At 33.4% G+C, this 15,912-nt stretch overlaps 2 protein-coding genes across 2 annotated transcripts; one reads left to right on the top strand and one right to left on the bottom strand.

The window, feature by feature from the left end:
- On the top strand, positions 1-629 carry LOC133294569 (leucine-rich repeat extensin-like protein 3). The gene has a single exon (XM_061493261.1). It carries the CDS (start codon positions 53-55, stop codon positions 542-544), a length of 492 nt encoding a protein of 163 aa, XP_061349245.1. The 5' UTR covers positions 1-52; the 3' UTR covers positions 545-629.
- A 13,314-nt stretch (positions 630-13,943) lies between these two features.
- LOC133294538 (GATA transcription factor 16-like) lies at positions 13,944-15,067 on the bottom strand. The gene is made up of 3 exons (XM_061493225.1): positions 14,865-15,067; positions 14,641-14,778; positions 13,944-14,541 (listed from the first exon to the last, which is right to left on the bottom strand). The coding sequence occupies exons 1-3, from the start codon at positions 14,883-14,885 to the stop codon at positions 14,263-14,265; spliced, it is 438 nt and encodes a 145-aa protein (XP_061349209.1). The 5' UTR covers positions 14,886-15,067; the 3' UTR covers positions 13,944-14,262.
- Positions 15,068-15,912: the final 845 nt, after the last annotated feature.

The following is a 15,912-nucleotide window of genomic DNA, read 5'->3' on the forward strand; positions in this document are numbered from 1 at the left end:
ATTGTGTTTGTGGGTTGTGTTGGTTCTCACTTGTGTTTGTGTTGATGTGGCAATGGTAGATGCTGATCGTCGCATAAAAACCACCACCCACGACCAGATCGAGTGCACAATGTGTGCCGCCTGTGATAACCCCTGCAACCCAGTTTACTCATCACCCCCGCCACCTCCGTCGCCGCCACCTCCGTCGCCGTTGCCGTCGTCACCGCCTCCTTCCACCAACAATTGCCCTCCCCCTCCTTCTCCTCCTAGCTCTGGCGGAGGCGGAGGTACATATTATTACTCTCCACCCCCACCCTCTCAGTATATCTACTCCTCGCCACCTCCTCCGGCATCCACCGGAGGAACCGGCGGCACCTACTATTATTACCCTCCGCCCGACAACAGAAACTACCCAACGCCGCCGCCGCCCAACCCAATCGTGCCATATTTTCCTTTCTACTACTACAGCCCTCCGCCACCGTCCACGGCGGCTTCTTCGCCGTTGACGTCTTCCTCGCTGCTCTATGCGGTTGCTTTGTCAACCTTTTTGTTGTTGTTGCGTTGATTGAAGATGCTAATAGAAGATATAGAGAGAGAGTAACGAAACTGGTGGGAATAACTGCATAGATTTGCAGATCTAGAAATTCTGCGGAAAATGAGAGTGAGTTGAAACTTGCAAAGTTGGAAGCATTCCTAAATTTCCGAATTTGCCCTCCTCTCAGACGTCGCCTGCAGGAACGTGCACATGTCAAGTACCACATACATATTTCTGATTTCTCTTTCTGATGCCAATGTAGATTGTTTCTGCAATTTGTTGACAATTTTTCATGTAGCCTTTATGTATGTTCTCTTAGTATGATCAAATAAAATAAAAAATAATAATCAATGCTTTACTTACTTTTATTCATTTCTTTATTTATTTAGAAATTGAGTTGTGATGGTTAATTAAATTGAGTCTTGGTCGGTGAATTTATTTTTTATTTTTTATTTTTTGTGTTCATGAAATGAGGCTGGTTAACAGCAATAATTAAACTCAAATTGAAGTGGTTTCCGTGTGGTTGATGACGATGGTAATGATGGATAGGGTATGGTTGATAGAGAAAAAGGGATAACTGGTGCATGTGGATTTGATTTCAATTCTGGGTTAATTCAAAGTTGCCAGCCACCGACACGTACCATTCGATGCCAACTTCTTTATATACTCATCATTTTGATTTTGTTAATTAATATGCACAAGGTCCTTGTTCATTGAGCATGCTATTGCTAGTTTGCTACGTCACCTGAAAGTCCGTAACTAGAGATTTTATCTCGGGTGATGTGATGGTGGTGCGTGAGCGTGGTGCCTTAAAGAGTGGGGGGCGTTTGATTAGTTTATCTTGGCTCGGATGTTGACCACTCCGATCTACGGGAGCGAGTGGTTAGCTTAACGTTCCAATTATATTTTTATATCTTGTATCGCATGCAAAGATGTCTTTACCCTAAATCATTATGGGTGGGCGTGATGGTTCAGCATCTCGTCTTATAAACAAATGGTTGGGAGTTTGATCTCCAACTCCGGTGAATAGAAAGCATCTCGTGATCAGTTTTTTATCGTTTTGTGTGCTGATCCGGGGTGGAGGATTAGTCACATGACTACCAACCGTGGAAATATCGAAACAGTGACCTTTGTGCCACTCTTAGACAAATTTACCTAAATGTCACGCTAAAAAACAATTTTACCAAAATGTCACGAGGGCAAGTTCGCCCATAGCAGTAGCGAACTTGTATGCTGATGTGTCAGCTTTCTGGTGGTGTCAGAGTTTGCTTCTGACACATGTGACCTCGGATGAAATTAATGTCTCACCTGTCAGGCCACGTGACTTGCATGCAGAGGTCGCCTGTGTCTGAAGCGAACTCTGACACCACCAGGAAGCTGACACATCATTATACCAAATTCGCTACTGCTCTGGGCGAACTTGGCCTCGTGACAATTTGATAAAATTGTTTTTTGACATGGCATTTAGGTAAATTTGTCTTGGAACAGTGGCACAATGGTCACTGTTCCGAGAATATCTTGATGCAAATAAAAAAAAAAAGATGCCTTTGACCTTGCGTTTACAAATGCTGAAAGTTTGAATATATGCTTACATAATTTCCCAACTTATAAAAGGAAATACAAACTGAAACCATAAGATTTTATGTGTTTAAAAATATTAATATACCTACCAGTTACCGCGAATGAAAAAAAAAAAAAAAACATCCTCCCAAGTTTTTATAATTTTAATAAATTTTTAAATATTTTTCTATAATTTAGAAGTTTTTAACTGACTTTTTATATTTTTATAAAAAATGAAAATAAATTACCATGATAATTCAATAAAAGGAGCACTGGGAAGGTGTGCATTTAAGTTACGCGTGAGATTGGTGCTCGTTTGGCCTTGATTGAATCAATTGTTATCAAGTGACATAATTTCAATCACCTATAGTTATTTTGTGTGTTTTAAGTGTGGTTAAAGCAGTCACACATGTACTTCATGCGCGACTCGTCAACTTAGCAAATTACCCAACTCCCTTGAATAAATATTAATCTCGTTGCAAAATGACCATAGCTAAACGCGCATACTCTTGGTGTGAATTTTGCTACATTAATGTAGTAATTCTTTTAGTTTTGAATTGTTTTTGATATTTTTTTAAATAAGTTGAATTATAATGGATAAAAGGCTCTATCAATCCGATGATACTGAGCTCCAATCACTGGCGAACCTAAATTTTTTTATTTATGTGTATATATTTGGTTCAAATATTTAGTGGAGAGAGTTTGGGAGCTGTGCTTCGAAAAAAAAATTTAAACAAAATTTTATATGCATTAAAAAATAAAAGAATATAAACAAAAAGGGATTTATATCTCTCATGTTACGTGAATGGAATTTTTTGTCATATTAAGAAAAAGACAAGACCAATTCATTGAATAATATGTCATATCACTTTCTTTAATATTATATAACTTGTCCTTTTTTAACATTACAAAAATTCATTTCATATAACATGAGGGATATAATTCTCAAATAACAAAAAAAAGAGAAAATTTTGACTCAACATAAAAAAATGGTAATTCATTTAATGATATAAAACAACTAAAACATAAATATTAATTAAGATGTGTTTCTTTTTTAGTATGTGCTTGTATTCTTGATAATGCAGCCACTAAAATTACTTATTGAATGACATTTCTAATTAATTAAAAAATATATCTATTTTTAACTGACCAAATTTATACGTGGACTTACACGACAATCAATCAGGTCCGGCTCCAATTGCATGCAGACATATATTATGCCGTCATTTAGCTAATTACTTATCAGCAATATATGACGAATTTGGACTTTTACATCTTGGGTTCAAAGTGGGCTCTTCACAAGTCAAATATTTGGGGGAAAAGGGATAGAGTATTATACTTATGTTTTTGGTAATTACTTTATGAATAATATCATATTTTAATATATGATATCATCTTAATAATTTATAGATAAATTAATGATTATTTTTTCGTGGATAACATCAAGAAATTAAAACTAATAACTACATATTCGAGGGAAAACAATTTCCATACAATATGAAACTAAAGATGTACATCCTCAATGAGGTTCATTGAGGTAAAAAGTATCCCATATTTTATTATTATTATGAGATAAAATATAATGTCTTCTTATTTTTATATTTAGTTTACCTACTTTTTTCAACTTTCAACATCCTTAAGTTACAATTTTAATTTACTTTTATTTTTTCTCTCTCCTTCAACTATTGATTGAAATTGTGACCAAAGCAATAGATAATATAAGCATAAAAAAATATAAGGATAATATCATATCTCATTATTATTAAAAGATATATTTATTATTTTTCCCTTAAAACCTCTCGTAATCATTTTCTTTATTATTGAATCCAAATGAAATAAAAAATTATAAAATAATTTCGAATAAAAATTGTTAATTTAATTTTAACGACATCAAAATAATTATAAAAAATCATAAAAAAAATTATAAATATAACATACCTCCTATTATTATTTTGTTATTCGCCCTTTTTCCACTGTGTAGTCACGGATGTGTTGTACGGTACCAAAGTTTTTGGCTTCGAAGAAAACATTATGCCTGCAGCAATGCCGTTTCCCGTGTCCTTATTATTTTAGGGTAATGTAATAATGTATCATGTTTCACAAAAACTCACATATTTTTTTTAATATCACAATTACAGACAAATGTATTGGCAGCCTTAGGTGTAAGGCACGTTAGTCCTAATATGATGATGAATGGGCCCTACTCATGTTGCAATCGGCATCCATATCCAATGCATTCCCCACTCTTCCTCTTCCTGGTGCCCCAGGATCCTGAGGCTGATAGTGCTTGCACCAAAACCTGGTCCCTAATCTAGAATACCGGTCCCTTATTCCATTGAAATCTTCTAATCATTTTTATACTTCCTTTTCCTTTTTGAGATAGTGTGTGAAATATCAAGCTCACATTTCTTTTAATGTTTTAAAATTTATACACGAACTTAAGTGAGGGAGTAATCAATTTTTAAAAAAAAAATTAACGATTTTCCTCTGTTTTTCAAAAAAAATTTCAAAAATTTGCTTTAGCCAAAATTTTAACTGGGTTATCAATCTTCTAATTTTTAAGTTTGATAGCTAAAGTCACTCTTCTTTAATTATCTCCGCAATTTTGCTGCATCTTGCCATTTCGTCCTTTTCTTCTTGTGTAATTCACATGATTTTATTTTGAAAAAAGTATTTGTCATTTTAAATGACATAACACTCTGTCTTTTTAAGAAAGAGACAGACACAGAAAAACAAATTTTATTAAATTTTAAATTAAAAAACCACTCACTCTCTCTCCTATAATTTTCATTTTTCTGTGTCTATCTCTCTCCTAAAATAACATAACTTATGTCATTTAAAATGACAGACACGAAACTCTTTTATTTTATTTTTGATTACCCATTTTATATGATTCATTATTCAGTTCACATTAGAGAAGAGCGAGACAAGGGGGCACGCCGAACGCTAAAGGCGTTAGGTAATGACCAATAGAGACTTGGGCACTAAATGGACATTCGGCCCTTGGCCCACATTGCAAACAAACAAAAGAGATATTTGGGTCAATTGTCGTGTCATTCTGTTTTTAGTTCAGAAGGCCTTTTTTGTTCCCTTCATGATATTCTTGTCATTATCGTTTTCAATATGATGGAGCATACAAATTTGTTTAAATAAAATAAAAAATCTGATATGCATGCAAGTGTTCACAAAAAGTTTATTTATCAAATATTAAGCCGAATCGTAGTTACTCTTTTGTTTCAAGATTTTACGCTGATTGAATAGTGCTCTGCACTGTCGTTGCGACTTGCGAGTAGAGTAGTCTAGAGATTTATGAAGCAAACATTCACGGGACACAAATATGGCCATTTTTAAAATTAAAAGATATGACACAACATTGAAAATATAGTATTAATATAAAAACAAAGATTTGAAATTAGAATGAGCATACTCATTTTTTATAAGTCAACATTAATTATTGTAAATAGGTTTATTACTGATTTAATTGTTGTAATAATTATAAATTAATTATTCTTATATTTTTGGGGTTAAATTATGAGTTATTCTTATAGATTTGACCTACTTTAATTGTCAATAAACTAATTCTGGTTTAGCCACCAAACTCACTTCTAATTTATTTTGTGAATTGATGTAACATGACACAATATGATCAATTTCTAAATATGTCATTTATTTTTATTTTAAATATTTCAATCGGTTCATTTTTTCTCAAAATGTGTCGTTTATCACGTAAGTTGATAAGACATATTATGACACGAATAATTTGTAAAAAATTAACATGAATTCATATTTACTGTTTCACAAATCACACGTGACATTATACGAATTTTTGTGTGTCAATTTTTACTAATACAAACTCGATACAAAATTGAAAATAAATAAACCTAAACAAGGATTTTTCATGTTATGTTAAAAAGTTGTGTTGAAATTGTCTCCCATGTTAAGAATCGATTTTAAATCGATTCTGAACCGGTTTTTCAAATCTATTCTTTTAATCTGATTCAATTTTTAAATTAATTTATAAAATTAGTTTAATTCTCAAAACTGGTTATAGAAATACATTTCAGTTCAATTCAATTTGATTTAGTTATTTTGCATGCCCTTATCCACTTACTTGATGAATTTAATGGGCTTTGGTCTAGGGTGATTTAGGATTCCAAAGCAATGACACATGCAAGTAAGACCACTTCGAGGCAGTGACTACGACCAAATGCCATGCTTACTGCGATAAAGGATATAACCAGGGATGCGAAATAAAAGCTGTGGCGTTGAAAATGACAACGTTTTTTGGAATATGTTCCATTGCTTGGTGATTAAAAACACAATTCGTAATGGAAAGTTCAATGTTTAGAGTTTAGACAACATGGTCTGAGGTAACGAAACCCAGCCTTTATGAAGTAACTGAACCTCGTGCTGGAACCGTTTCATCTCCCAACATCCAGCTAGGTAAGTGTTGTTTTACGTAAATTCAAGTAAAAAATATTTAGTTACTAAGTTTGGCCAAAAATTCCTGTGTTTTGACGATTGCGTTGATTCTATCGCACCTGCGCAGTGATTGTTCCCTCCCGTGCGAAAATATATCTAGTAGTACCCTTTGTATTACCAAGTCGGTTCGTTAGGAATGGCCTTTTTAATATATTTTTTAACGGGATAAGCTATACTTATCACAAAAAATATTTTGTTATCAAAAAAAAAAAATATATATTTATCACATTTATAATTAATTTAATTACCGTTAATTTCCGTCAATTTAACAGTTATAATTTATTAGATTTATTGAAAATTAATAAGTGCAACTTAATAAATCACAATAAATTATTAACACGGAAATCAACGATAATTAAAAAGTGATAAACTTTTATGATGATAAAAGTTAAATAAAAATATTTTAAAAAAAATAAAAAAAGAGATATTTTGAAAACTAATCAGTAAAAGAAGCCTTGTTATACTATCTACAGAAGCGAGAATTGGCGATAATATCTTAAATTTGGGCTTACCACTAGAAGGTTGTATTGTGCCAAAGCCCAAAAACTTTTGAGTTTGCAAACGAGAAAATTAAGGGCCTGCTTTTATAAAACAGTTTTTTGTTTTTAAAAACAAAAAAACTTGTTTGATGGGAAGAGTTTTGTAAAATTAATTTTGAAAACAGTTTCCTTTTATCTGTTTTTAGAACTGAAAATGCAAAACAACTCACACTTATATTTATTTTCGTTTCCGATTTTTTGTTCCGAAAACATTCAAAACACGGAGAACAACTTATTTTAATTAATGGCACTTCTGTAATTATCAAAAACAAAACTCAAAGGCATCATTGCATCTTTAAAAAAATTTCAAAACCCCTTCTTCTTTCTCACCTAGCAAGCAGCACCCCCATCGACGATCGTTGAGCAGTGTAAAGGAATCATCGTGCGTTTGCGATTAAACTTGGATTTTCTTTAAGTTGCACCTTTTGGTGTTTTTTTTATCAAATCTGACAATTAGTTTATATTCTGGCTTGATTACGATGTTGTTTTGCAGGTTTTCATCCTAAATTTCTGTGCTTTTTTTTTTTGGTAAATAATTTCTGTGCTTTTTTGATTTGGGTATCAGTGATTTTGATTATTATTATTATTATTATTAATGGTTTTGTATTGAAGGAGAGGTAGCGGTGTATGATCAAATGCTTTTGTATTGAAGGGGTATTGATCAAAGACGTTTTTTATTTTTTTTGTTCTAAAAACATGTTTTTGGAACAAATTTACCAAACAGATTTTTTTATTCTTTTATCTTTTAAAATTGTTTCCAAAACAAATTTATCAAACATATTTGTTCCTTTTTTTATTCTGAAAATCAATTCTTAAAAATTATTTTATAAAACTTTGTTAAGAACAAAAAAATTAAAACACAATCAAACACACCCTAACTTTCTGTCTTTTGTTTTTTTGGTGAACTAACTTTAGGTGCTTTTTTTTGGGGGTAATCTAACTTTAGGTGCTTTTAAATAACACTTGTATTGCCTACTAAAAAAAATAAAAATAACACTTGTATTATAATATTTTTTAAATTATGTATTTATTTACATATTACACACTTATTCATAATTATAACCACTTGTGTTTATAGTTATATTATTAAGATATATTATTACCAAGGTTATAATTTCATTATTAAGGTTATAGTTATATTGTTAATATATATCACTTTAATTACATAGAACATAATTGTTCTTTATCTTAATTACAATTTGTATTGTATATTTACAGTATTCCACCTTCAATAATATACAGGGAAGGATCCATTTACAATTTTTTTTTACAAATTACACTAAGTATGACCGGGCATATATTCTTGATTGAAGTATAACTGGTCATACTTAGTGTAGTTTGTAAGAATTTGTAAACAAAAAGTTTGTAAATATAACCTTCCCCATAATATATATGTATAAAAAATTGGAACTCAGTTGTCATATCTTTATTTTGTGTGTGTGGATAAGTTATCATATCTTTAGGGGGCGTTTGGTTGTGGGAATTTGGCAAGATAGATGGGCAAATTACAAGTAGGATTCTAAGACAACCATGTTTGGTTGAACCGTTTTGGAAGATGGCTACCTAAATCATTATCCCAGGTGATCAATTTGGACGGCTATCTGTGACCAAAAAGCAGGCCAAATAATCCCAGTTCGAGAGTGGTATTGCAGCTTACCTAGTTATTTCCTCACAGAGCTTGAAGTGAATTTTCACTTTCACCCATGGTTCAGTTCCTCCCATCACTACATCTTGTTCATGATCCTGACAAAGGTTGCTGCAGGTGTGTTGTATATCAACAGTAAACATCTCATCGTTTTTTACTTCAATTCAATCTTCTAGCCAATTGCAATTGGGAAAATGTCAATGCTTCCTTTGTACAACCTAATCATGTATTTTGAATACAGGGTTATTTTCGTAATTTCATGCATCTTTCCCATCTATATTTTACTTACGTCCAAACATAGACTTTATAAATATTACTTAATTTGCCCAGTAATATCTTTCCCATCTATATTTTAACATTTTTTAACAAACTCATTTTCTAACTATTTCTCTATGTATATCATTTTCCTATCATTCATAAAATTTCTCCGCAACTAAACGCCTTCTAACTGTTACGGAGACAGGTATTCTTTACTAAAAGTAAAAATAAATAGAAATCAGATGACATTAATTATAAAAAAATTAATTGAATAAGTACGACAAAATAAATTAATTTTTTCCAACTTTAGTAATTGAATTTCTGTAAATACGAAGACTGCTCCTTGAGACCAACGTTTCTGATTAGAGTCTGAGCTGTAGTTAAATTAGTGCCTCCCAGACAGCAGGAAGACCAATACCAAAATCAATTATTGCTGACTGTACCCTCAAAAAAAGGATGTCTTTATTGATTGCCTGACTTTATCCCAGCCATGACATTATAAATGCTTTACTTTGTCTACAGACTACAGTTGGGGTATATATATATATATATATCGCTGTGTATCTTTTTTTTTTTTTTTTGCCATTTTATCATATGAATATTATTACTTTAGTTTATCTGGTCTGGGTTCACTCACGGTTATTACATAATTTATGTCAAAAGGATACCAAGAAAAGTAATGTTACTATAATGAATTGCCTTTTCATCCAATATGAAAAAGGACACTACTTTATGCTGCTATTTGATTTGATTCACGAACGATTAGGGTGTCTCATTTCCTTTTTTTTTTTTCATATTCAACTTAAAAATAATATCTATACAATTAATCATGGTCGAACTTATTGTCATTCAAAACTAACAATTGGAATCAACCTAGGAAAGCAAATTGCATGGGTAAAAAGGCTCAAATTTCAATCCTAACAGGTAACAACATCAAAAGTGAGTATTTAGTATTCATTTCCTAGTGTACCAAAAAAAAAAAAAAAAGTGAGTATTTAGTTGACTAAGCATTATACATGGTAAAGTTCTTGGTTATCAAGAAAATTCTGAGTTGATTTGGCATCAGTATTTTCTAATACCTTAATTGATTTTTACTCTTTACTGTATTGGCGTAGCATTTCATGTCATTTAGTCAACAAAGATTTGCACTTACTTCGGGATGGTTGCTGTCTTTCTCAGTCCACACATGCATAATGTTGAAATCATTGTGGCAGTTTTTAAGGCAGATGAAAAGTAGAATAACAAAGCACAAACAAAAAGACATGAAATCAGATTGTATTGATTTAGCCGCAAAATTTAGTCAAAGGAACTGATACCGAATCAGGACTCAAATGCATTTTCATTAATTGATGAACAAAAAGCATAAACGAAAAGCTCAACTAATATTGGCGGTTCTTTCCTATCTTTAATCATTTTGTTGTCCAAACTCAGGGATGTTGAATGTTGAAAATGACATCTTCAGTAGTTCACATTACAAAGAAACAGTAATGACTAATACATAGCAAATCATGCAAATATATATTTGATTTCAACCTGAATAAAACTTGTACAGGGCATGAGTAACAGGCCGCAACGTATATTTGATTTCACGCATCTTTTCTCATTTGCATACTCTGCTCAATCATCTAATACCACCGCATTTATCTATCAGAATACATGAAAGAGCTCCCTTCAACTATCCTTGACCACCAACTACATGACCATGAAGCTGGTTGTGTTACGCCCCCTATGAACAAAACTCAAAACAGTGGTATATATATTTTTATGGGAAATACTATTCTTATTTTATAGGAGAGAAGTCAAGTGGGATCTATCATTAAAGAAGAAAAAAACGAGAGGGTAAATTTTTTGAAAAGCTTGAATATGAGATAACTATCTCATATAAAATAAGAGTAGTATTTTCTTATTTTTAAATCACAACATAAAAGCATCGTTTTAGGATTTTATATTGCGTATTCATATAATAAAGAAAGGGACTACTCAGTTTTTCTACCTCAAAAAGTGAGAAAGAATAGAACACCTGTACGGGACATTGACCTTGTGCCACTTTTTTGAGTATTAATTATCACTATGCTATAATTCAATAAATTTTTTTCAAAATGTCACGTCACATTCTTGTTATGCCAACAAGCGAGACTGGATTGGACACGTGGCAATGTCTTGCAGGTCACAAATTTCGCCCAACAGTGTAGCGAGAAATAAATCTTTGGTACTACTGCTGTACCAAAGATTCAGTACATCTCACCAATGAAAATATTACATGTTAGTTAAAATTCTCCTCTAATGTGCAATGCTCTCATTGATGAGATGCACTGAATCTAGGTATAACAGTAGTAACAAAGATTTATTCGTGTAGCGAGATACTCCAGGGTGCTGACACGTGGAAAAGGTACACTTATTCTCGCTGGATAGCCCAACGAGATTAGCCACGTGGACAACTTTTTGCAGATGTGACAGTCTCACTTGTTGGCCTAGCGAGAATGTGACGTGTCATTTTGAGAAAATTTCATTGGATCGTGACATAATGATAATTAAGACTCAAGACAGTGGCAAAAGGGTCAATATATCCACTTGTACCTAATTCCACTTATATGGGTTAAGATTATATTTTTCAACCTCAATTTTATTTTAAAGTGTAGTAATTTATGTTGTTTGAAGAGAATATGTAATGATTAAAATGAGGGCTCTTTGACCCATTTCGGGTTTTTATACCTTTAATTTTTTAATCTGGTATTTGATTTATGTTATTTACCAATGGGGGTCATTAAGTGACGCGAGGAGGACCCAACGGCACTGAGTGTCGTGACCCTCCCTCCGCATCACTCACATTCTTCTTTTTTTTTCAATTTAGTAACACCCCCTCCCCTGTGGCACTCATAGGATTGTGCCAAGTGGCACAATCTCGTTAGTCCAGTTACCGTAAAATTTTGGAAAACCATAACTTTTGATTCGGGTATCTAAACCAGATGATTTTTTTATTTCACATAACTTTTTGAGATCTAAGCAATGACACCTCTTTTGACATATTTTATCTCTCACAAACATAGTTCGAATTTGTAAAAAAGTGGAACTATTGTTGCAAATTTGAACTATGTTCGTGGAAGATAAAATATGTCAAATGATGTGTCATTGCGTAGATCTCGAAAAGTTATGTGAAATCAAAAAAATCATCTGATTTGGATATCCTAGTTAAAAGTTATGGCCTTCCAAAATTTTATGGTAACGAGATTGTGCCACTTGGCACAATCCTATGAGTGCCCCAGGAGATAGGGCATCACTTAATTGAAAAAAAAAAATGTGTGAGTGACGTGGAGAGAGGGTCACGACATTCAATGACGTTGAGTCTTCCTCGTGTCATTAAGTGACCTCTATTAGTAAATACCCTAAATCAAATATCAAATTGATAAATTAAAATCTCAGAAGACCCCAATGGGTCAAAGAGCCACAAAATGAGTGCTGTTTTGGGTGTGTTTGGTTTAACTTGTCAAAAGAAAAAAATAAGCCTTATGAAATATACATCTTCTACCAAAAATTAGGATTCTATGGTCACAAGTAGGGGTGTTAACGAGCCGAACTTTGGTCTTAACGGGCCGAGCCTGTGTTCAAATGTGTGAGACTCACCTTAGCTTGTTACCTGTTACGAATATAATATCAGCCTATGGCCTGGCTCATTTACAAAAAATAAAAGCCTTGTTTAGCTTGTTAGCTTGTTTAAAAAAATTAATACAACAAAAATTTATCCAAACAAAATATACAATCAACAGCACTAGTAATTCCATAAATATTCATAAATTTAATGTATATCCAAATAGCATAATATAAAACAAAATCATTTAAAAAATCTGTTTAATTAATAAAATGGGATGAAATGAATTGAGAAGAGAGAGAGAGCTATCACAAGTAGTATAAAAATAAATAAATAAATAATATATTAGGCAAGCCTGAGAGGCTCTAAAGCCGAGCTTTTGAATTGGAGCCTGAGGCCTTTTTATTAAAGGAGCTTTTATACAAGTCTAAGCCTGGGTCCAACAATCAATTTTAGAGGCCCCTGACTCGTTTAGCACCCCTAGTCACAAGGCCATTCAAGACAACCAAACAAGACAAACACAAGGCAAAATCACATTTAGGAAGATGAAATCATGGTAATGTTTGGTTCAGATTGTGTAAAAATGAATGCAAAACATGTTTTGACTTGGTACAAAAATAGGATCCCATTCTACTTTTTTCAAATATTGGAACGAAGACAATAGGTTTGTTAAGAATTTACTTTTGTAATAAAAGACTTGGTATTATTTTGTTATAAAAGAATTGATGTGACAAAAATGATTTACGACTAGAAATGGTATTTGTGAGCTGATTTTAGAATAATTAATTTTTTTTAAGCAAGGAAAACACGTGTGTACTGTAATAACCCCAAATAAGATATTTGGGGTTTAGAGAATGGCCATCAAATCTGACCAGGCAGACCCAAGTGTAAATGGCCTTTGTGTGTACATGTTTTCTAGAGTCAAACTAGCGGGAACTATGAATTTCACGTTCCCTCCTCCTTTAAATTTATTTCCTTTTTGCCCCAATTGCTTTGCCACCCATTCCACTTTTTTCAAATAAATAAACGATTGACCAAATATTAATCCACATTACGCAACAAAAAAATAATTCGATTTGACGATGCATTCATTAAATTTGAACAGGAAAGAATGTCCCGCTTTCTATTTTGCTAACAAAGCCATCATCACTCGCTTAAATTTCATATAAATGTCTAAATGTAGATCACACCTCACTCGGTGCTTCATTAGTTTTTTGATCCAATTCCTTAAGAATGAATATTCGAAGGCGAACAAAAATAGATACTGAATTTGAAAATTGGAAATTGGAGGGTCCAATTCATGTAATAAATTTCCTCCTCACGCCGCCGACACAATGTGTGATTTATAGATTGTTGTAAAAAGATATCGAGAGAGTATAGGGCACATGGGAAAGTAAATGATACAAGGGTGGAACAACAATGACAAATAGAGAACTATATTACCAAAATTGGACTTGAATCATTTTCTTACAACTGTTGACAACACAACACAGACGCTCATAATCCCCATTCCCAGAGCTGAGCAGAGCAACAATCAGTAGCAGAATTTTAAAATATACACTTAGAAAAGGTTAGGAGGGGGGCGATACACTAAGGGGCGCATCCTAAAACAAAATCTAAAATTCTTAATAATTGTTCTTCTAAAAATAAAAATGGAAGGGTTTTCTTTTTTTTTTTCTTAGGCATAAACCGATCCATAAGAGAGTGACATCAACAAAACCGCAGCTTGTTCTTCCTCTCCCAATTTCTTCCAATGCGATCGCTGCATCAAAACCTCCCTCCCAAAAGCAAATAGTCTCTGACTCTGCTTCAAGCTCAAACCATCACCACCACCACCAACCTTGCTGCTACCGCTGCTCCTTTTCCCCTTTTTGCTATCCTCGTTGCTTCCTTTGCTTATCCCCAAAATCGCTCTTTTCTTCTTCCTGCTTCTGATCCCACAAGCGTTGCAAAGCGACTGCAAAAATCAAAAATAAAAGAAAATAAGAATCAGATCAAGGCTTGATTCTCATGCACACTGGTGTGATCTGATGTTAGATCAAGGAAATGGAATCACCTTAGGTCCTGCGGGTCCACCCCTCCATAGAGGGGTCTTGGTGGTGCCGCAATCGGCGCAGGTTTTCTTCTGCTCATTGCTTGGGCTGTTCCCTGATGAAGCACCACCGTTAGGGTTGGCATCCTCTGCTTCTGATCCCTGCAATCACACCACAAAATTAGCTCGATCAGCTATCCCTATGAAGAAGAAATCACCAAGAAAAAAAAAATCACTTGAACACTCACTTTTCCACTTGGATCCACCATTCTGAAGCTACTCTCCAAGATCTGAGATCAACAATTCCGTTGATTGAAGATCAGAGGAAAGAGAAAACGGGCATGCAGATGCAGAGAGTGAGTGACGGAGGCGAGTGAGTGCAGAGAGAGAGAGAGAGAGAGAGAGAAATGAGAGAAAGAGGAATCGAAACGACACACACACAAACACACGCGCACCAGCCGCAGCAGATCTAATCTAAAACACCAGACCTTTATAAATGGGACGTCCAAACCCTAACTCATCGCTCGTTAAATTACCATCATGCCCTTCCCCCCTCTATTCCTTACCCCGCCAAAATCTCCTGAAATCAACAAAATACGCGCCATTGCCTCTAACCATTTATTAATCATTAATAAAAAATCAGTTTGAAACTGTAGTGGTGGTGCCTGATTGAACCTATGAATATGTAAAGCAAGCTTAATAATCAACACAACATTATTCAACCCAATTGCCTTGTTACACCTACTACTAATTAATATTTAGATCATATCATTTCCAATCGTAATACATCCTACAAATACAATAATGATGATGATGATGGTGATGATGGGTGAAAAGCTTAGCCTCACAGGTTGTATAAAGAAAAAAAACTTTTAGCAATTAAGACAATAAATATGGTAGTTTGTAGCTTGTCCCAAAACCATGTAAATTCCTGCTCCATCACTACTTGACCACCGTGCTCTTCTCCCTTACAAGTTCTGTTTTTTGTTGCATATTCCATTTGTTTTATTCCTAGATTGCTATTAATAAATCAAATAAACTATTTATTATAATTATTATTGTTGTTGTTTTAAGGATGGGAAAGCAACGAAGGGTGGGTTGTTGTCCCCAGTTGACCAATAAGTTATCCATTTCTCAAGAATTTTGCATGCTCTCATATTTGCATTTATTAAAACAAATATTCTCAAGTCAAGGAGAACATTTTTTATGTTCCGAGGCCACTAACAATTGGGAGGTCCTTTTGAGAAAATAAATAGAGTAAAAAAGAAAAGCGAAAAATAACATGCATAAAAAGAA

Source organism: Gastrolobium bilobum, unplaced genomic scaffold, assembly GCF_033153095.1.
Source record: "Gastrolobium bilobum isolate Gb01-03AN ecotype WA unplaced genomic scaffold, APGP_CSIRO_Gbil_v1 utg5188, whole genome shotgun sequence".
Classification (NCBI taxonomy): domain Eukaryota; kingdom Viridiplantae; phylum Streptophyta; class Magnoliopsida; order Fabales; family Fabaceae; genus Gastrolobium; species Gastrolobium bilobum.

Coding starts and splice junctions, on each gene's coding strand:
- LOC133294569 (XM_061493261.1), top strand. CDS start 53: ATGGTAGATGCTGATCGTCGCATAAAAACCACCACCCACGACCAGATC.
- LOC133294538 (XM_061493225.1), bottom strand. CDS start 14,885: ATGGTGGATCCAAGTGGAAAA. Junction 14,779..14,864: donor TGGTGGATCCAAGTGGAAAA/GTGAGTGTTCAA, acceptor GTGTGATTGCAG/GGATCAGAAGCAGAGGATGC. Junction 14,542..14,640: donor GTGGACCCGCAGGACCTAAG/GTGATTCCATTT, acceptor TGATTTTTGCAG/TCGCTTTGCAACGCTTGTGG.